We start from the raw sequence: 23,319 nt of genomic DNA on the forward strand, positions 1-23,319 counted from the left end.
ATGGTGAGCGGTTGAAGGAATATTGTTGCATGCATGCATCTCAGGTAAATTACAGTACAGTTTGCCCCATTTCTTCAGATTGTAACAAAATTTTAAGATGCAACTTCAGTTAATCTTTTCCTTTTAAATTTATTTAATAAGCAAACATCGTGCCAAAGTTTCAACTGCTAGCCCTTTTATTTTGTATCAGTCAAGGCAAAACGACTACTCTCATTTTCTTAGCTGCAAAATTAATAAGAAAAATTAAGACGCAAATGCGACTTTATTGGTCACAATTTTGAGCCCTGCACCGATAGAGTATTGGCTGTCAGCAGTATGGTCTTTTTCTTATGTTTGATGAAGAAGTCTTGCCATCAAAGTCCAGAAAGAAGCATACAGAATGTATAAGGCTAAAAAGTAGCACTCTTACCAAGATCAAACAGCAGTTTCGCTGGTAGCCAGCTGCACTTGACAACAAAGCCTGGCCGGTGTACATGTACATGCAATCAGCAGTCTGTCTGGATTCATCCTCTATGGCTTAGTTAATATTATTTATTGTTGCTTATGCTTGATCATGAAGTGCGTATTCATTTTGAAGTCTTTAATGTTTAAACAGAATTATTATGGAGCTGCCAAAGCAATCTTTAGTGACAATCCTCTTGGTTTGACATGTGGTATGGTATGCCCTACAAGTGACCTTTGTGTTGGTGGTTGTAATTTGTATGCCTCAGAGGAGGGACCTATCAACATTGGAGGCCTGCAACAGTTTGCCACAGAGGTAATATTTACTTTTTGTCCTAAGCTGATATATCTGTTTAAATTATCCTTTTTTAATTGTCAAGTCACAGGAAAAGGCTCTTAAAATTTATGGCTTTGTTGAGTACTTGCTTGTCCTGTAGTTAATTATCTGTGATCATTAAATTTCTTGGGCCTTTTCTGGATATGACAAAATGTTTAAGGATTGTTACTTCAATATAATACATGTAACTGTTTTCACGAGCTTTATTTTTTATCTTTCACTCTTACTGAACAATAGCAGGGTTGTTAAAAGTGGCCCATGAGCGGCAAGTTTGATGCAAAATAAAAGCTTTCTTTAAGCAAGAAAGTCATTTTAATTTAAAAATTTACAATCACATTTCATGAATCCTTTACTTGAGAATGATTGGGCAACCTATTATGGGAAAGCATCCATACTCCCCAGAAAGAGATGGCATGCTGGATTATAATAGAGAGTTTAAGCAATCATGATGACGACCCCGATGATGGCGCCTATTAAGAAAATGAATTTATAGTTACCTTGAAATTTTGCAATTGCCTAAATCTGCTCAGTGCGTCTATTGGTGTCAGAACTTGCTCAAGCTAAATATTTAATGTTAGCGTTCAATTCAAAATAAATATATGCTGTCGTCTGCGTTCTCCAAAATCTGCAGAAAATAAAGATTATTCCACGGAAAGTGCACATGAACTCATTCACAAGTTGCGATGCATCAAGAAACTGAGAACGAGTGAGTTTTTGATGGATCGCAACTTGTGAATAAAAATCATCCAAGCACTTTCCATGGTGTGATATTTTTATTTCACACATATGGAGATTTTTTCATGACCGATGCATTTCAAAAATTGAAAGCCATTAAAGTGCAAGAGCAAAAAACTCTGCCAAATCCACAGCATGGTGCAATATTCAGTCTCTGATGACAACTACATATTTTTTATTTTGTTGTTTGTTTACACACTAATTTGCCAGCAGAGAGACTTTACTTTTAAAAGAGAAACAAAGTTAATTAATATTTTGAAAATTCAATTTATAAATGACATCGCAAATTTGCAGATGCTTACAATTATGAAGTATGAAAAAAATCTCATTAAAAAAAAAGTCAAAATACGGTACCATAGTTCTTATAAAATAGTTTGTTTAAAATAGTTTTCCTTTAATCTTCATCAGAACTGCTGGACAAGACGCAGAGTCTTTTCCATGGCCGGTTTTCTGGTGGGGTTATTTTTGGTGACTGATTCACATTGTTAATTGTAACTGAGAACTGTCCAACCTTGGATCACTGTTCCACTAAATGAGGCTACCAACTGCTGATCTGTGATGCTGTTACTTTGCTGAGGCTGAGCCTCAGGGCTCTTTATTCCAAAGCTAGAGGATTGCTTGCTGGTTCGTATAATCTTGAAAAGGTCTTGAATTTTAGTAGCCATCTTGAAAAGTCCTTGAATTTGGTTAAGTCCTTGAAAAGTACTTGATTTCTTTATTAGGTCTTGAAAAGTCCTTGAAATTTAGTAATTTGTTTATGCCATCACTTTTCTGAAAAGTTAAATGATTTTGCTAAGAAAATTTCTCCATTGACTGCTAATATCTAATATTTTCATGTCATAGCGATGGCAATACATGCAGGAAAATTAATGGTCGATGTAACACATGAGCGTGTACATGAAGCGAAATTTCATCTTTGCCTCAATTTCATGCGGTTGAACCAGGCCTCTAAATGTGGGGTTGTCCGCCACATGCGTTTGTTTTCAGGGGCTACGTGATCAATGGTGTGTAGTTTAGGGAAATTTTTTTGCTTTCCCTTCGTTTGCAATTTAAATGAGTGATGGGCAAATGTGTATTCAATCGTAAATGGTTAAGTGATGCAAAGTTTAGCTGGGTAAAACAATTTAAAGGCGACAAACACAAGGCCATGTGTCGTGTCTGTAACAAAGTGATTGACATTGAACGCATGGGAGAAAGCGCCTTGAAGTCTCATATGAAAGGCGAGAAACACGAAAGGAACACTGGTGCAACTTCAAGTTCCACTCAGTGTGTGCTAATGGCTACATTTTCATGTAAAGGAGCTAGTTCAAGTTGTGATCAAAGCTCGGAATCTGGCCCTAGTTGTGCAGAAGCGAATAACGACGAATATTTTGTTCCTCTGCCACCGCCAGCAGCAGATGGTCAGTCAACAGTCAAGTTTACTGACGGAGGACGCGGCACATTGGCGAACTTTGTTGGAAAAAATGACGTGCTCGCTGCTGAAATTCTGTGGACACTGCAAACAATATCTACCCACTATTCGTACAAGTCAAATGAGAAAGTGGGGAAAATTTGTCAAGCCATGTTTCCGGATAGTGCGATTGCGTCAAAGTTTGCATGCGGTGAAAAGAAAACTGCCTATCTTTGTGTGTTTGGCCTGGCAAAGCACTTTAAAGAATTATTGATGGATGAAGTTAAAGGTGCTTTCACGATTTTATTCGACGAAAGTTTAAATACCAAGAGCCAGCAGAAGCAAATGGATATCCATGTTCGGTTCTGGGCTGGAAATCAAGTTACTACACGTTACTTTGGGTCACAATTTATGGGTAAGCACCATCCTTCTGTGAAACTGTGATTGATAGCAATGTGTCTTCAGTCAATGACATTTTTCTTGCAACCTAATAGAAAACCACTTAAAGCTGCAACATTATATTCAGACTGTTCACATAGTTTTATAATGCTGAACATATTAAACGGTTCTAGTATGGTATGACTTAGAGGTATTCCATTTTGTCATTTATTTCAAATGTGTAGTGTTACAAGAACCATGTTTTCACTATCAGGAGAAACCTTCGCTTATGATTATTTGTGGTTGCCATATGTTCTGTTCCTTGATGACTATCTTAGGCTGACGTTAACATGGGTTTATGATTTTTTTAATGTTTGTAGGGCATGCAACAGCAGAAGATATGGTACACCACTTCAACACTGGGGTGATTAACAGTGGCCTGAGCATTAAGAACATGGCTCAAATCAGTATGGATGGGCCAAATGTCAATTGGAAATTCTATGATAAGATGAAGATGAATTTGTCAGAAGAATTTCATACAATTCCAATCAATATTGGTTCTTGTGGTATTCACACAGTGCATAACAGCTTCAAGGCTGGTGTTGTGGCAACTGAATGGGGTACCTCGTCCCTCTTGTCGAGCTTGTATTATCATTTCAAGGACTCTCCTGCCCGAAGGGAGGACTATGTTAAAGTAACAAAAAGTTCACAACTGCCACTTAAATTTGTCAGCCATAGATGCCTAGAGAATGTTGTTGTCTCAGAAAGGGCCCTTGACATCTGGAGGAATATTGAGGTGTATGTCAAAGTAATCAACAATGATTTAGATAAACATATACAGGCAAAAACTAACGATAGATAAATCCGACGTTTCGGCGACATCTTGGCGCCATTGTCAAGGGAAACTAATTAAATATGCGATTTCAAGAGTAACTAAGAGTTCAGAGTTTCTAATTTGCATAAGTTAGACAAAGACTTTAGCGCGAACTGAGTCTGATTGTACATTTAAACACGGTCGTAATTGTTTAATGAGTAACATCTCATTAATGAGAAGAAATGCTAATATCGTGAAGACACAGTTGAAAGATCTCAGTGTGAAGCTGCAGACCAGTGTTCAACCGGTGTTTACGAGCCGCAAGATTGCCCAGGAGTTCCCGACAAGCGAACCTAAGCCTCAGCTCATTGATCAACAATGCGTTGTGTATAACTTCAAGTGTGACCAGTGCGATGCTGGTTATGTCGGTTACACCCGTGGCCATCTGTTTGTACGCGTTGATGGACATAGAAGCAAGACCTCGTCAGTACGCAATCACTATGATAATAGACACGCAGGCAGGATTCCGGATGACCTTCCCAATTGTTTTAGCGTGTTGAAAAAATGCCACAACAAGTTTGATTGTCTCATTAATGAGATGTTACTCATTAAACAATTACGACCATGTTTAAATGTACAATCAGACTCAGTTCGCGCTAAAGTCTTTGTCTAACTTATGCAAATTAGAAACTCTGAACTCTTAGTTACTCTTGAAATCGCATATTTAATTAGTTTCCCTTGACAATGGCGCCAAGATGTCGCCGAAATGTCAGATTTATCTATCGTTAGTTTTTGCCTGTATATGTCAAAGTAGTGCAAGAAAAAAGAATTCCAAATCCTGGAAACAAGTCATTTCGAGTGATTAAAGAGGCAGTGGGTGACAAACTCATCCTTGCCAAACCACATTTCTTTAAGTGCATTGCTAGTCACTTACAGCCGTTTCTAGCCAATTATCAAACTGACAAGCCCATGGTTTGTTTCTTGGCAACTGACCTGAGTACTGTTCTAAGAGGCCTTATGAGAAGATTCATCAAAGGTGATGTGCTGTCTGAAACAACCACAGTGGAGAAGCTAATGGTAGTCAATGTGCAGGAGAAGAGTAACCACAAGAGCTACAAGAAGATTGAAATTGGCTTCTGCGCAGAAAATGCACTAAAAGATGCTCGTGCAAAAGCCCAAAAAGCAGGATGCTCCATAAGTGACAAAGAGCTCATGGCGTTCAGGCTTGAATGTAAGAGCTTCCTCTTTGCAGTTCTTATGAAATTGATTCTGAAGTGCCCACTTTCTTACTCCCTTGTTCGCAACATGGTGGCTCTAGATCCCAGAGAAATGGTTGCTAACCCAAACATCTGCAGAGCGAAATTCAAAAGGATCCTAACTGTGCTTGTCAATTCAAACAAATTGAGGGGTGAGAACTGCGATAGTGTTTTGCAAGAATATTCAAACTTTTTGGACAGTGTTCCAATCATTGACTCTGATATGTTTTCATCTTTCAACCCAAATGTTCAGTTGATGATTTTTTTTCTACCCACATGACCGGTGATAACTATGCAGCATTGTTTGATATAGTGAAAATTTTTCTGGTGCTTTCACACGGTCAGGCATCTGTGGAGTGGGGGTTTTCTGTCAACAAAGAAATTGAGGTAGAGAACTTGCATGAGCACTCTCTGGTAGCTCAGCGTATCATTTGAGATCATCTAAAGGCAGTTGGTGGAGTTCTCAATGTGCCAATTACAAAGAAACTCCTTGCTGCAGCAGCTTCATCATGACAGAAATATGAGAAGCATCTACAGGACCAAAGGGACAAAAAGAAGACAGATGAAGAACAGAGAAAGAGAAAACACGTCCTGGATGAGATTGAGGAACTCAAGGAGAAGAAGAAAAGGATGAAACTGGATATAGACTCACTGGAAAAGTCAGCAGATGATTTCAGTGTCAAAGCTGAAGAAACTGGGCAGATGACTCTTGTCACTAAGTCCAATGCTCTTAGAAAGGCAGCCAAAGATAAGACTCTTCAACTGCAAGACGTTGAGGACAAACTAAATGGAAAGTTGGAAGCTCTAAAACACTGCTGAAACATTTTGGTATCATTTTCGTTGAACTAAAATTATAGTATTTCTGTATTTCAAATTATTTCTGTACCTCACTTTCCAAAATGTCGTTTCAGAGACTAATGTCATCAACCATGGCTGAACTATTTACATACCGTAAATAGGTTATGACTGAATTGAGTGTTTTAAGTGTTAAAAGGGGTACCAAGAATGTCGATTTAGTGAACAAAACTGAGTCCTTGAAAACTAGTTTTTATCCTTGAAAAGTCCTTGAAAAGTCCTTGAATTTTGTTTGTTTGAAGTTGTACGAACCATGGCTTTTTCACTGGATATGTTTGCCAGCATGTTTGGCATGGATTGCTGTTGTTTTGTAGAAAGCGAACTGTAGTTCTTGATGTTTTTAAGATTCTTGTGTCCGGAGAGTTGTGCTATGTGGGTTGGTGGAACTCCTTGGTCACTGAGAGTTTGGACCATTGCTTTCTGAGCCCTGTGATTTCTCAGTTTAGGATTTTCTAGACCAGACTTGTAGGCCATTTTCTTCATCAGCCTGCCAAGTTTGTTTACATCGACCTTGCTGCCTTTGATCCACGATTTGCTCAAAGTGCTTCTGGCCTTCACATGGTTCACTGCCAAATAAAACGGGCTTTCTGCTTCTTTCATGCTGTCAGATCTTTTCTGTGCAAATAGCTTGTACACTGCATTGTTTTGCTTGCCCTGCCAGCTTTTCTTCCTTCTGTGATTTTTTCTTTTTTCACCCAAAATAAGGGGGCAGTGCACTCCCTGGGTCCCTACCCTAGATCCACCACTGATTTATAAGTAAGTTATTAGTAAGTTGTATTATGTGAGCCATCGTTTGCTCTGATTGGTTGCCTTGAAGACAGTTTGGTGATGTGGGCGTTTGCAATCTTTAATGGATCTCGGAACTGTCTCTTTAGCAGTCCATTGGCACTGGAGGTTCTCTTGATGGTAGAAGGCTCCTTGCTTGCTGGGAAATCATAATTTGAGACAATTCTGTATGCTGTCTTTGAATGTCCACGATATCTTCAAAGGTATTGTCCTGGACTGCCAAGGGGTTAACAGACAAACTTGTTGAGCAACTGGAAGAGCTGTAAACATGTGGTGGTGTCTGTGGGTTCCCCGGTGAAACCAACTCTTCATTGTTCATTTGATCATAAATCCTTTCTTCTTCCTTTGCCATAGCTAGACTTGTCTTATGCTCCAATTGTTCCTCATCCATTTTCGATGTGCTTTTCTTTCAGAAAAGCTGCTTCAACTTCTAGGGCCACAGCCCTAGTCTTGGCTTTTATCAATTTCGATTTAGATGAAAGTGAACGAGTGAACAAATTTGAATGTCCAGAGTGATTAGACTTTCTTGAGCGATGAGACTGGTCAGAAGCAGCAGAATTTAATTCAGCAAACTGAAGTTCTTTCACCTTAAACAAATATTCACAGACAGACTTCTTAAACTTAAACGCATCTCCATCAGAGCTTCATACCACGAATTAGCACTGGCAATGTCTGAATCATTCTCTAACACCTGGAGAAAATTACCCTGAGCAACTTGTATCTCAACAAGTAAATTGTTAAGACCTTCCATTTCAACTGACACAAACTCAAAATTGTTGAAATCAGTGAGAAGAGGCTTCATTTTGTTTATCTACTTAGTCATGTGGCAAAGAGCCACATTTCTACAATCTTTTAACCTTTGTATTTCGCACTGTTTATCTGTATCCTTTGGAAGTTTTCTCCTTGTGCCCAATTCTAACTCCTCAGCACCATCAACAGTAGACTCTGTCTCCATATCCAGTGAACCTCAAACCTTAGCTGAATCATGAAGCTGTGTTTCAGATGCTGCATCCATTGGTGGAGTGTTAAGCAGCGAGATAGGATGAATTAATTCCATATCCATTTAAGACGAATGCAGATGTGAGGGCTCAAAAATGCCTTTTATCCAATAAGGCACAAAACCTTTGTTTTCGCTCTCCACGTCCATAATTACTCTTAAAAACCTTAAATCCGTTACAGTTCCATAGACGAGCAAAGTGAACCATAGTTATCCTTGAACATTTGACCATAAATCCCTTGACAAACCATCGATGAGGTTTAGTAAAAACTGTTGCTGTGAACGGTGATAAACCATGGACAAATTCACTTTAACCAGAACATTTAAATCATGATAGGCCATGAGAACAACTCAGAGTGATGCCACGACATTACAGTGGTAGAATTCTCAAAAAAACACTGACAATTTGAACTAAAACTGACTTAAAAACCGAGGAAAACTTGACATAACTGAGGTTTTAACTCAGTGGCCTTGTGGTCACTGCTTGAAGAGGCCACCTCCATGCATTAGTGAACCTAAATATGTCTTGACAGGGAACCCAGCAGTAACACTTCCAGAATTGTTTATCCCTGTAGGTTTAAGAGTCCCAAAGAATACTTTAAAGGCAGCAAAAGTGGAGCAAAGTACACCCAGTACTTTTATTTCAAATAACCATGAGGGGGCTGGGATGGAATAAACAACAGCTGAATGGTTTTGTGAGTGTTCCGCATTGACAACATTCTGCTTTTCTATAAAAGTAAAGAACCTGGAAACTTTTATGTTCAAAGGAGGCTTCGATAACACTTGTTTATGAAGTTTAGGTTGTATTGGCATATAATATGTATTGCTGCCACTTGGCTAATTACGGGAATCATTGATTGAAATGCGTGGTGTATTCAGCTGGAGAAAGGTGTGTTTTGATTGAAAGTTCTTCACAAGTTGTTTGTGGCTGTTTGCTTTAGCAGCTTAAATGATACCCAGAACTGGAGATGTTTTTGCTTTTTTTGTGGAACGAACTGAACTCGCTGTTTTTATAATATGGTGAGTACATTTTGATTCTCTGCATATGAAACTGAACTCAAGAGAACAAACCTGCTTGAAAACCGCGAATTTTAGGCATGTGATTCAAGTAACATGTGTTATAGATAACACTGTATGTGTTATCCTCTTATATGGCAATTGATGACTGCATAGCCTGTTCTCTGGCACCAATTTACAAACAAATACATGAATCCCAATTATCTTGTGTAAGTTACATGACAGTTTTTTCGTACATGTACATGGATCAGTCGCTAAAAGAACACTGGCGAACTGCTGTTTAGTGCCTTGCAAAATTTTGTGTATAGGCTGGAGGAGTATCATTATTGCTTGCGATTTTTCATTAAGTTATCGAAATTCGAAGAAATATCGTCCTTTGTTCTAGCGAATTATCGCTCAACAGGCCGCGAAATTTAAATTGCACTTTCGAGCGAACAAAATTCTCACATTTTGCTTGCATTACTTTTGCACAATACTTTAGCTGGAAGAATGTGTTGCAGGTATACTCTAAAATACTCAAGATGCTCTATCACACTATGTTACAAGCAACGTTTCGTCAAGGGGTTTCAAAGCTTTCATAGGATAGGAAACCCGTTTGGATTGTGTTAAAAACAAAAAACCCTTTGGTAACTCTTTGGAAACCCATTGCAAACACTTTTAAAAACCCTTTGGAAACCCTTTAGAAACCCAGTTTTAAGGAGTTTCAAACCCTTTGGAAATGCTTTGGAAACTCATTACAAATCCTTTAGACACCCGGTTTCAGGAGTTTGAAACCTTTGGAAACCTTTTGCAAACTCTTTAGAAACCCTTTGGAAACCCCTTAGAAACTCTTTAGAAACCCTTTAGGAACCTGGTTTCAGGAGTTTGAAACCCTTCAGGAAACCCATTTGAAACCCGGTTTTACCCAAACTGTCATGTTTCATAAGATGTGTTTTTGTATGGAGGGTCACATTAATTTTGTCCTTCCTGACTTTCCAACATGTGCAGTGCGAACTAAATAAGCCTTGCTGATGTGAAGATTTGTTGTTTGTTGCACTCTACCGTAACTACTCCGGTTACATTTGTTTGCCCAATTCTTTCTGAAGGCCGAAATTAGCTTTAAAAGGATGGTTGACAGGATCTGGATAAGTTGGATCATGTAGTTGTTTCATTTACGTTTTGATGGATATAAATACTTTGTAAAACTTGTAAACAATAGCTCAAAATCACATAATTCAAAATACCGATCACAACTTTTCGTCTTGTTCTACATGGCTTTTTTTAGAATGTTCACTCAAAGAAGTTCTTGCAGAGCTGACAGCTTACCACAAAGAAGTTCTTGTGGTTTCAATTTCTAACCGCAAAGAAGTTCTTGTGCCTGCTGACTTTTAGTGCAAAGACCTGCAAGTAGCTGCAGGAAGTTGCCAGGTTGTGAACACAATTTAAAGAAGTTCTTGCCCATGCATTTTAGGGCTGTTCTGTACAGATGAATGTTAGCACTTGTTTTTATTCACAGCTATGACTGAAATCGCCATTAAATTTTCGTGGAGATATTGACCTTTTTCTGTAGCGATTTATTTGGCTGTACAGCATGCATGACACCAATTACTAATGCTCAAGCAGATCAGATGCAAGGGTTAGACACTTTCACGGCTATGCATTTGATTTTTTCTCTGCCGTTTAACAGCTCCAGATTGTTTTCATGAGCTGTTAGGCAGAACAAAAGAACGTGGTAATGAGTCGTTAAGGAAAACTTGTTATCTATTAGAATGTTAGCACAAAGTGTTAGAACGCTTTGAAGGCTGTTAACTATCCGTTAATTATCCGTTAGTTTTTAGCGGTTTAATGGATAAGCGTTAAAGTATGTCTTCCCCTGAACGGCCACATGTGTAAATCTCAGTATGTATGAAATAATTTATTTAGTCGTTTCACATTGTTGTGTAGCGGATGGCAAAGAAATGTATAAAGACTTATAATGCATGTGCACCTGTAGCTATTGCTTTTCTTTTTAAACCTTTTGTTTGGTGATGTTCTCGTTGCCGTCATCGTGGTTTGCTTAAGCTCCCTATTCTTCTTGGGGAGAGAGAGGGGTATTTACCATGGAAATCTTAGGGTGAAAAGTGTGGTTTTGGACTGAAACATTTCTTCTTGAGGCTGTTATTTCATCCCTAGCCTGATGATCACCGACTTTATATTGTATATACATGTACTGTGTATTTTAAGGAACTATTTGCATTAGTTCTTTTGTGTTTTCTGGCTGTTGTATGACTTCATTTCTTGATGACAGGTATTTAAGAGCATGAGGATTGAACAAATACGAGACCCCTCATTGGTGCCAGTTGATCAGCTTCCTGAGAGTTACCAGGCAAAGGTAAAAGCAGTACTGTGTTGTCTCGGTACCACTTTTGTATAGGTAATGAAACCACTTGAATGAAACAAATTGTTTAATTGTGTGCTTCTCCATGAAATCTCCATACCCACGCTAAGGAGAAATATTGGAAATTCCAATAGGGGGGCTCTCTCCTGCCAGGAAGGAATTCCTAGTAGGATATTTTTGCTAAGATTGAGGTGGGATCCTGCCAAGGTCCTAGTCCTGATTTTACAAGGGATACTGTGATAACTTGAATTAACTAGTTTCTGTGTACTGCGTAGCCCCTATTGTACATGGAATTTAGTTTGAGTGGCAGTAGGAAAGCGCAGTAGGAAACAGTATATTTCTGAGCTGAAGTGATACATGTATCTCACTGCATGTTTATAATAAAATATTGCTAGGCTGCAGTAGGATTTTGGTGGGTGAAAATAATGTATACTGGTACTGCTCGGTGCCAACAATAATTTGTATGAAGCTCAGCTTAATATTATAATCATGTAATATTCTGGCTGTGTCTCCATCCGCAATTTAATGTACTGATGTTATTTTTTAACTTCATTTGTGCTTGAAGAAATGAATCACATTCAATATTGTTTACTCTACATTTGTTTGAGTTTTAATATAAATATCCTTTAAAAGATATTGTTGCTATTGCTAATAACTAGTCACCAGTCCCAAAGAAGTATAATTTGCTAGTGTGCTTGTTGCATTGCAACCAACATAGTATTTATAGTCTTTGCAAGTGCACCTCACCAACCTCTGCAACAGCATATCATACAGTTCATTTCAGTGTAGCATGGGAGTGCTAATATATCTTAAAGTTTGTTTGGAGATATTAGTACTCCCATGCTACACTGAAATCCGAATGGAAATAAAGTTATGTATGTATGTATGTATGAATGTATGTATGTATGAATGTATGTATGTATGTATGTATGTATGTATGTATGTATGTATGTATGTATGTATGTATGTGTGTGTGTGTGTGTGTGTGTGTGTGTGTGTGTGTGTATGTGTGTGTGTATGTGTGTATGTGTGTATGTATGTATGTATGTATGTCTGTATGTTTGGCCTGATTGCTGATTAAAGAATGGTTTGTTTTTCTTGACATAAGGTGGCACTCATTGGGTGTGGTCCAGCATCTATCAGCTGTGCTACATTTTTGGCTCGTCTGGGTTACACCAATTTGACTATATTTGAAAAGGAAAATTACATTGGTGGCTTAAGGTAACTGACATTTTCAAAACAGGGTAGTACATGGGTACATAGGCATGTAGTAGCGCAGCGCTGGCGGCTTGAAGTGCCACCAAGCGGAGGTCCATACTCATTTAGGAAAGAAAAGGAAACCCATGAATTGATTCTCTTGTGGTTATTGTGGCTTGCGGTTTTGCATGTTTGGTGTGAAAGATCCTATCCCTGGTGGGCTCCATGTGGGTTTGGTATACAAGTTTTTGTGAGCGGGCTGTAATGCCTGCTATGTCAGAGAAACCACCCGGCATTTTTCCATGCGCGTACATGAGCACATGTTCAGTGATAGGAACTTTCACGTTTTCAAATTAACACTAACAAAATTCTTAGCAATGCTGCACCTCATGCTCCAATGACTGTTTATTATCCTATTTCACGCTTCCACCACCTTCGAGCTTAAGATCAAAGAAGCTATTCATATTCAATGGGACAAACCTACACTAAATCATCAAGTTGATCATGTTAATTCAAAACTTTCTTTGTAATATTTTACATTGTCATGTTTCCTTTCATTCTTATAGTCAATTAGCATTTTGTGTACACTATATATTCAACTCTGTACTTTGTAGTTTAAACTGAAGATGACAGAAGATTCTGTTGAAACATGTTTTTAAAAAACGTTGTGCTGTTTCTCAAAATTTTAATAGAGTTAGTCATTTTTATATATTTTTTATGATGATATTTGTGCAAGTATGCTATATTAAAATTGGTGAATACATGTGTTTACCAAGACAAAGTTGAGGTAACTATTCATGGATGTTTACTGAGCCTGAGGTTAATAAATGTTTTAGTGTAATTTTCAGAGTTGAATACCAAGAACTACAAAATAATGGACTAAAACAAGCTAGGAACTGCAGGCACAAAATTTTTTTTTTGCATACACATAATATGCAGTCGTAGTTTATATGGACATCGAGTTAGGCAGTAAAAGAAACAAGTGAAACACTACAAAAAATAAATTCATCTAGTATCTTTGTTTGATTGTTGTTGACTTCAGTCACAAAATGTACTCATCTTCTAAAAATGAGTTGCTCCAGTTTTAGGAAAAATAAGTTTGAGGCACTCAATCTAACCTGCTGGTGATTGATAAAACCACTTTATTTACAATCCTAGTCCATGGCAGTAGCCAATTTCAGAATTCCCCATGCTTTCAAAGAAATGAAAATTTCATTCAGCAAGTGTTCACCATTTTAGTCTTGGCAAGATGGCAAAGGGGTAGCTTGTAACCAAGCTTAGAAATGTAAAAATAATTCGTTGCCTAGCATGTACAGTCAAAATAGCATTATAGGCTGAGCTTTTTGACCAATCAGAATGTCCAATTTGTATATTCACCTTTGGAAATTGTACTAAAAGAGCTACACAGAAGAAAGCTGATCATTAACTGCGAATTTCCTGTTGGCCACATTCTGTACTTAGCTTTTTTTATTATTTGGGTGTATTTTTTCTCTGATGCCAACAAATGAAATAATAGTTGTTAGTAATAGACCATATTCGTACTCTCAGTATTGAACTGGAACTAGTTTGCAATGGAGGCTCATGTGGGGAATATCATTAAAAAGAAATAAATGTCATTTGCATTTGGAAAGACTCCCTGCATTAGCTTTAGATGCAAGCTAGTTCCACTCCAATACTGGGAATACGAAATTCAATATGGCCTATTAAAAGAGAATGTTCTCAAAGACCTTGTAAAACCCCCAAAAACGTGGCACATGTTTGAACAATGAAAAACCTTCATATTTCCCTCAGAGATACGCTATGACCAGTTAATAAATGTGTTGTGTTTTTTTTGTTCAGATCTGCTTTTTTTCGAGAGAATTTGCAACAACTGTAATGGACACCAACTACCAGAAAATGGCAGAAATTAGTGTGCCGAGTAACAGCACAAGGACTTCATTTCTGAAAACTTCAAAAGGAAGTGACCCTTTATTCAATTTGGGTATTTGCTTAGTGTAAAAATCCCTCATTTTTCCTGAAAGTAAGCTAAGGAGTCTAAAAACTTAGGATAGAGGGCCACTGGTTCGTCAGTTTTTTACTGTTATGTGTTACCCTCTGTAAATAAAGTTGTTACTTACTTACTTACTTACTAAAATCATTGAATTGCTCTGTCCCAATGCACATGGTAACCCTATTAACTTTATCTATAATAAAATTCTTGATTGTGATTGGTTCTTCACGCACATATTTGTCACATAAAATTATTCCACGCTCGATTATGTGGTTGTCCAATTACAGGTCCAAAATACAACTTTTTGCAATTGGATAATTGTACACCATTCACACATCAATTACCCACACTTGATTGGCTTCCTTCTTATTGTTTCCTACAGTTTTTTTTTACGGTTTTTAAAAGGAGTCTTTAAAAGACTCTTTTAGTTTTGAAGATTGTTATAGATATGACTACTTATTAATTGGACCTGGCAGGGCTCAACACAAACTTTTCAACTTACTAGCCAAGTGGGTAGTGACTACTTAGATGTTACTAGCCAAAAACATTTTTTTTACTAGCCATGTGTTGAGGTTGGCTACCTTATTACATGAAATTTCCGTGACACATTTATTTCGCGGTTTGGTTGTGCACATATTTTGTGACACTTAAATTCATGATTTTGCAAAAATTTGTATTTTGAATCACTTTAACTTTGCGTTTTTGAGTAACGCAAAATTTGTTTCCTTGGCAATGTTACTTAAACATGTCTTTGAATTCAGTAAACTGACTTTATCAAAGGTACAATAACGTCAAAAGTAACAAAAATGCAATGGTGGGACTGTATGTCAACAGTAACATAATGTTTTGTTCCCGACACTTACTTATTTGCGTCACTTTAATTTCACGACTTTTTTTTAAATCGTGAAATTCGCAAAATTAGGTGTTGCGAGAATTTCAGGTAGGTCCAATAACAGCAGAATTACTAGCAAGACTTGAAAGCACAATGCAAGCCACTCTCATTAATACATAATGTTAGTAATTATGCTGTACTTAAACTAGTTTCAAAAAAGTTCCAGTTCCTGAAAAGACTTTCAGGACTCTGTTTTTCTCTGAGACTTCCTTGGAAAAATAGCGAGACCCCCAAGATGTCACTGTAAAAGCTGTCAAGACTTCTTCACAGACAGGCACCATAGAAATGTTTCAAAAGCAAAACAACTATCTGAACAATGCTGTAAACTGTCGTTGGCGAAATTCGACTGCTAAAAACGGCTGATTTAAATGGCGAAGGAAATAAATGTTTCTCATCTAATTATTTCTGTAGTGGTAAGTTTGTAAGTATGTATACAACGACAAATCACCCATATATTGCTACGCTAAATGAAATGTTATCCCGTTACAGTTCCACACTATTTTGCGCATGAAAAAAATTTCGTAACAAAAAAGAGCATTGATTTGCGCTGTCTTGTTTGTCAAATATTTCTTTCAACAAAATTAACATGTTCAGTTTCCTGTTTATGTACCACGGGGCGAAAAGTAGACATACATGCTGAACAGCACATGCCCAGTACCATGATATGTCCACAATGAAATTCTGACATTGTTTGTGCGAAAAGTGTAAATTTTGTGTTTGTCTTCGAAGAAGACAGAAACTAGTTCAGCCAATTTCATTTTGTTGACTAGCCAAAGTGGCTAGTGGAAATCGAAAACCTACCAACCAAAACTAAATTTCTACTAGTCTGTGGCTAGTTGGCTACCATTAGTGTTGAGCCTTGCCTGGTGTCATACAGCTCAATTCAATCATGCCCATAGTTTGCAATTGGCTTCGTGCCTCATCCAGTTTTGAAATTACTTGTGCGCTTACTCCCTCAATTGTATTCCTCTCGGTCCGATTGTGTTGCGGACAAGTGATGTCATGAAAATTTATTTTTACACATTAGAGCCATTTTTCGGACCATATAAACAAACGTTTGACTGTGAGCAGACCCAAACTGCAAATGGCCTCCAAATGGCACAGTACACCTATAAATTCTGCCATGCATTTGGAATTGTCTCAGGGATTATTATTATGTCTTCCTGTTCTATGGTATTCATCAGAGTGGACAGTGCTCGTGTTGACAAATTTGAGAATTTCTGGCAATGAGTGTTCTCTTCAAGACCTGGATAAACAGCTAATAATATTGTTTGTAATACATTGATGAGGGAAGTATTCTGATCAGCTACACCTCTAGTGACAACATGCTGTGCCAAAATTTCTCGACTTCAAATTCCTGAAGACTTTGGGATCTGTCAGATGGTCACTGCAGCTTGGCAAGATCCTCATGCAATTTGTGACATTTAGGCTCTTGTGTTTGCTTGTCAAAAACCTAGGCCAGCAGCCTTTCCTTTTTTGCCTGACTTTCTGGTCTAGAATACTACACACTTGTTTTGAGTCTTATTGTGGGGGGTCTCTGGTGATGTAATTGCTGCGGAGCGAGCGTAGCGAGCGAGCAGCAACATAATCAGGATTTAAGAAGAATATATAGAAGGGGGTACGAATTCTCGAATTCATCACTTTTTACCAGAATGCATTGCAGTTAACCAGACTGCACTGCACCACTTTTACCGGAGTGCATTGTGCCTTGAACAACAAGAGGATGTCATACTCGTCGAGCCGTCGTCCTTTTTCGCGTGGATTCCACTGAGAAAGTTTGCTCTGATTTACCTGTAAAGCGATGTGAAGGAGATCGTGCTTGACTTTTACAACTCTTGCTATGTGGTATGTGAAAGTTTGTAAATGTGGACGATTTATTGTGACATCTTAATCTTAGTATGTCATTTCTCAGCAGTCTCGCCTCCTTCGTCGAATTCTTAAATGAAGAGAAATCGTCGTTACTAAAGCCTGTAGAATAATTAAAACAAACGAAAACCGTGGAACACACTGATTTCATATATGTTGCAATCTATTCCTTTTCATCGAAACATGAATTTAAGCTAAAACTTGAGCATTTTCACACATCGCAATGAACACGTTCTCGACACAGTCTGTCAAGTTCTAGAGATATTTAATGCGTACCAGTACAGAATTTATAAGTTAGATTTCTGCTCCTACACTTTCCATATCTTTCGATTTTCGCGATCTGGTAAAGGGGAGGCTGATGTGTATCGTTTTATGTCCAAACATACTTCAGATAACAATGTGCTTTTTTGTCTCGATCCTTTGTCACACCTTGCCATCGATGCGTCATCATGCATGAAGTTGATGCATACAAGGACAGATTTTAAGTGACACCACGATTTGACACTACTTTGAGAAATAACAGTTAATTTAAGTCTTGAAACGCGCAGATAGATGAATCACGGCATTAAATATGTCACTATCAACAGAATGTGCCACAGCATTACTATCTTTTAGATACCCTAGTCTATTTTTAGTAATTGTGCACTATGCTTTTACCATTACTTACTTGTTTTTCTCAAAAAATGCCACAGCCCTCAGACAGGGCTGCCCCAGTCAGTTCTGAAGGATATCAGGTTATGTTTGGAAATATTCATTATGTAATCTGTGCAAGAATTGTCATTTTACCAGAAGCTTAGATTTTGCTTCACAAGAACGTGAAACTTTACACTTTTTGGCTTCTCACTACACAGACATTGAAATTGCTGTGAATCATTCTTAGGTTTAGTTACCTGGACTGGTCCTTCCTCAGTCAAGATAATTATGCCGTTACTTAAATTTCCAGTTCATCCTGAATAAATTGAGGCCTGAATACTTAGATACACTTTACACATTTAAGTGAAAGGTCTAAAATAAGCCCAATCTAGCAGGTAAAAAAGCTGACCAGTGGTGGGTCAAATCATCTGATATTTTTGCCAGAGATAGTTCATTGTGTTTTCGGTTTATGATTTCACATTTTTGGATCATCTAGAAGACGTTTTGCATGGATGCTTATAGAAGTTTTATGAAATTACACTTGAGCCCTCATTTATGTCACACATGAGTGCCTTCACTGGAATTTAAAATTGGTTGATTTAAATGAAGCTCCATTTGAAAATTTTAAAGCTGATGACTTACAAGGTTTTTGTTTTTAAAAGAGAGAAATGTTTCATTAACTTGCTGCAGAAATTAAACAACCCCCAAAAGCATTTTGTTACAGACAAGAAGCTTCATGTCATCGCTGGGTAAGAATGGTGTACATTTCAAAGGTGCAGAAGTTGGGATTTTGCTCAACTTTCTTTGTCATTCTTGAAACATTATTCACACGATACCATAAGAATGAAAGTGTAACTTAGGAAAGCTGTGTCCTAAGTTTATTTTGTCAAATTATCAGAAGGTTTGAGACACTGCCAGTTTTTAGGTTACATGGCCGCATTACTGACATTCACTCCTAGATCTTTTTCTGCTGTCTTTGTATCACACATGCAAGTGAAAATTTCCTGTTATTGTTTTGTGCTGTTCTTAACATGAAGTAAACTTCGTTGCAGTAGATCATTATGTCCAATGTTCTGTACAGTTTTTGTGAATTTTCTTGAAAATAAAAACAGTTTTGAACAAAAAATATACATGTAGCAGTTTCATTAACTCATCATAGGTTATAATTACCTGAGTGAAGTATGAGGTTAGTCAATTTTTCAACTACGTGCCACCCCTGACTCAGTCATAAAAAAGGTTGCTCTTAAATACATAATTGTATCATAAAATAATAATCATCAAACAAACCTGAAGCCACATTTAGAGTGTGCATATTTTTCCATATACATTGAATGTCTCACTGCATTAATTGTAATATCTTCATTATTTGTCTGTAAATAGCTCTTCAGAGATTCCACAGTACAGACTTCCATACGATGCAGTTAATTTTGAAGTGGAACTTATGAAGGACCTAGGAGTGAAGGTAATCAGAAACACTGATTAAAGGGCTGTCAATCCCAAAACATCAAACTGTCCATATTTTTACACTATTTGAGCACTGAGCAAACACTTGACCAACTTACTATAACCTGTTAATTTGTGTGCTGCACAGCAATAATTTATTTTGTTACGTAATTGTTCATAATAACTACATGAACATATAGTTAATAATTTCTGATGGCCTTAATTGTTTTTGGACAAGTTAATAGGGAGATTGAGGTCAGGAGATACTTGCAAATTAAAGTTACTTCCCACCCTCGCAGGTGCCCTTCAGGAAAAAATTTGTAGGTGTGCCAGTTTCAATAAAACCTAAACAAACTATATGTCAGTAGAAAGCTTAATAAATGTAGTTTTTGAGAAAAATATAATTTAAGTGACTTTTTCTTTTGGGAAGTGTCAGCAGCGGGTAAACTGTGAAACGACCGAGAGTTGTTCTCGTGAATTAATCGGGTATCGAATGCCGCGGCACGAGCAAAATGGCTGCAGAGTCTTATTCAACAGGCATCAATCAACAAAACAGTGTCAGGCTTTTTCGATCTTCTGATTGGTTGCCAAGATATCCTAGTCCAAAGTTGAAGAAGCTAAAAATATATGAGACGCTTTGCGTAAATGGTCGCCACAGGAAAAATACTTCAAATATGATAATTTCCTGACACCGTTTTGTTTGTTATTATCTGTGGAACGCTTTGGCCAAATTTTACGAAAATCCGTGAAATCTACATACCCTATTAATTCGCTCAAAGTAGACACATTCTACGAGAAATCAAACGCGAGATTTTCGCTCAAAAAGGTTTGTAAACAACTCGCGCTGCCCCAGGAGATTATGTCGCCTCTTGAAACTGCGAGCCAATGGCGTAACAGGACCTCCTGGCGTCAACTACGATGGGTTGGAATTTCCCGGGAAAAGTGTTGCATTACAGTCACGTTTTCGATCTTTTGACTAGCAAGACAAAAGAAAAGCAATCCTGGCTGTCGGTAAAGTTGCCAAAGGCGTCAACGAAACGCGTCAACCGAAGGAGAATCAATCGAATCGAGCAAGAACATTCGGGCTGATTTGACCATGAATCCTTATTTACAGGGGGAGGAAGGTTTAGAACGCTTAGAACTCTTTTTGCCGCAGAGTGGCCACGGCCTGTTAGTCGAAGTCTGCCAGAGGAACACTCAGGGTTTTTAAACGGCAAATACATTCGGCTCCTAGTCCAGTCCTGGGAACTTCTTCAAAGTTTATTCCTTCACTTCCATAAAAACTGCAAGTGACTCGGCCAGTAAGCTGTCGATTGAGCTCGTCCAGATTGACAATACTCTGGTATTTCGTGTCGCTTGTTTCGAATTCTCCATCATCAGTTTCGTCTGATTCTGACAATGAGCCTCCGGGGTAAGTTGCATTATTGAAAGCTTTGATTTTTAAGCGACTTGCTCCAACGGAAGAACCAAGTGAACCAACTGAATTAGACCGCTCGTGTTCATCGGTCGATGTCGACAAAGGTGCTTGGCCGAACCAAGAACCTTTATCGCTTTCTACGAGGCTTCTTTTCCTTTCTTCCCCAAAACCCTTCCTTTTTCTCTTCTTTGGCCCTGGTTTTTTCATTGATTTTACCCAAGGACTTCTTTCTGTTTTAGATTTCTCCATGAAACTCGAACGTGCAATGTACAAAGAAAATATGCAAATCAGATGAAATAAGAACCCGCTTCCCGCGAAATTTCCTCTGAGACGTCACCTACTTATGAGATTATGACACCTTCATTATTTATTAACTTTTATTGGAAAACAAATTTTGTTAAATAACGTCGGCGATTTTTGAGATTTTAAAGTTTTTTTTGCTGTAAATGTTAGATAAAATGATAAACTTCAATTTAGGCAAATAAAAGAAAAAATGATTTTTTTCACTCTTGAAGGTGGGAAGTAACCTTAAGCTAATGCATGCATTAAAAATATTATTTGCAATTACCACTATGGTAAAATGTTCACTCTTGAATCTTTAACTATTAAAGGGCTTGTAAACCCAAAAATACAAGTTTTTCTTATTCAACGCAAACAGCAACGAAGAAAACGAATTTGGCATTTATTTTGCTTGTTTCGGTTTCATGAAGGAGAAAAACATCTTTTATGAGAAAAAAATCCACTTCCGGTGAAAACAATAGCCATCTGCCATGACGTAAGCGGTGGAACACAAGCATTGCACAATAGGGATTCCATATGAGAATTCTATGGCAGATTGGGAAAGTGGGAGTAGCTTGGAGAATCTTTTATCGGATGACAGAGATTCAAATTTGGTGAATTTGTATGATAGTGATGTAGAAAATTCAGTTGTAACTGTGGAACAATCTGGGCCTTGTCCATATCAATTTGAGCCACGAAGGGTCCGACAAAACGATCAACAAGAAGCCAGCCCAGAACCAGATGACAACAACTCAGACCATCTTGGAAACACAGACTGGTATTTAATCATTTTGCAATTAAATTACATTTTTAGCAGATGAACATCAATTGAAGCCGGCGCATAGTCAGATTAGCACGCAAATAGAAGCTCACCAAATTTTGTTGTTGTCTTTTTTCCTGACCTTTCTTGGGCGCATTAAAAGGTGCGAGTGTCAAGTATGTCAACCAATGCCGACTGCTCACGAAAGTGTTTGCTGCGCTGAAATTGGAAAAGTCTGGCAGAAAGTAGAAAATCAGAGGCCAGAGATACAAATAAAATGTATTACCGAGCATCCAGGATTTCAGTCAACCTGTCTTGACGTTTGGGTGCTTGAAACTGCTTATTACGCATTCAGGCAGCAGCACGGTGCAGATAATCACACAGGAAACGAGTATGTTTACTATTATTTTAACTATCACGGTTCAATTGTCAGATTTACCTCTGCCGTAACTGGTTTTATTTTAGCACAACACTAGTGGAAATAGTTATTTCTCTGTATTTTCCATGTAGGAGATTTCGATACATTGCCTATCGGCAGGTTGTTCGTTGGTGCTGGGGTTATCTTTGTACTTGTTTATCTTCAAGGACTCAAAGGGAAGCCAGTTGCATGCAAAAATCAATGGCGTGTACATGTTTATCCTGATTGGTTGGATGTAGAAATGCAATCATTTGATTGGTTTACATTTTTGATGAGTAAATGTCTAAGTTCTGAATGGAATTAAAGTCATTCCCCAGTATTGCATTGCGCATCGTTACTGTGCATAATTTATGGCATCATTAGCGTGCATCCATACATGCACACATTGAAATTATGGCGGATTTGCCTTGATTTTGAGTTCTGTCAGTTGAAAAATGGCTATAGCTCACTTATGAGTTCGGGCACCCCAAATGTTTTTTTCCAGTCACTTTAATCAACTAATCATTAGGTTTGTGTGAGAAAAGACGGATCTGTTTTCTATTGTTGAAAATTGAATAAATAAGGAAAATAGTAACTGCACTGTAGTCTTTTCTATTTTACAGTTTGATAGTGGTGGCAAGCAATTTGGTTCCAATATTTTAACAAGGATTCCGCTGTCTGTCAAAATCAAACTTAAAAAGTTTATTTGTGTCTGACACAGGTATTGACTGTAGTGTGAAGGGTGTTTTCATGAATCTGGGCTTACAAAGAATTTACAATAACTTGGAATGCGTTCTTGTAATAAGCATTAAATAATGCTAAAATGGAACATTTTTAATGCCTCACTGCTCCTTAATGAGTATGGGCACCCCCTTTTTTATTTTAAAATTTAAGTTCTCATATGATAAATATTCATTGGACAACAACTGGCGCCCATTTTATGAAGATCGATTTGGCGTAGAAATTTTTGTAGAGCTCTATGACTCTACACTTTCGTCACCAGTCTCCTCCTACGTGTTGGAAAGATGCATTACCTCCTACTTCATAGCTTTTACTGTAGTTGTGTATTGTTACTATGGTTAC

At 37.8% G+C, this 23,319-nt stretch overlaps 1 protein-coding gene and 1 pseudogene across 2 annotated transcripts in view; both read left to right on the plus strand.

Moving 5' to 3' along the window:
- LOC110055154 (dihydropyrimidine dehydrogenase [NADP(+)]-like) overlaps nucleotides 1–23,319 on the plus strand; it is a 234,894-nt gene that overhangs the window by 59,019 nt on the left and 152,556 nt on the right. For both annotated transcript variants that reach the window (XM_089286667.1, XM_089286668.1), the window contains 4 exons: nucleotides 596–757; nucleotides 11,273–11,356; nucleotides 12,471–12,583; nucleotides 19,321–19,402. In XM_089286667.1, the coding sequence (XP_089142793.1) occupies nucleotides 596–757; nucleotides 11,273–11,356; nucleotides 12,471–12,583; nucleotides 19,321–19,402 (441 nt within the window). The remainder of the gene's footprint in view (nucleotides 1–595; nucleotides 758–11,272; nucleotides 11,357–12,470; nucleotides 12,584–19,320; nucleotides 19,403–23,319) is intronic.
- On the plus strand, nucleotides 768–10,016 carry LOC149114039 (uncharacterized; annotated as a pseudogene).

Source organism: Orbicella faveolata, unplaced genomic scaffold (assembly GCF_042242905.1).
Source record: "Orbicella faveolata isolate gen_17 unplaced genomic scaffold, um_ofav_v1 contig_14, whole genome shotgun sequence".
NCBI classification, from domain to species: Eukaryota; Metazoa; Cnidaria; class Anthozoa; order Scleractinia; family Merulinidae; genus Orbicella; species Orbicella faveolata.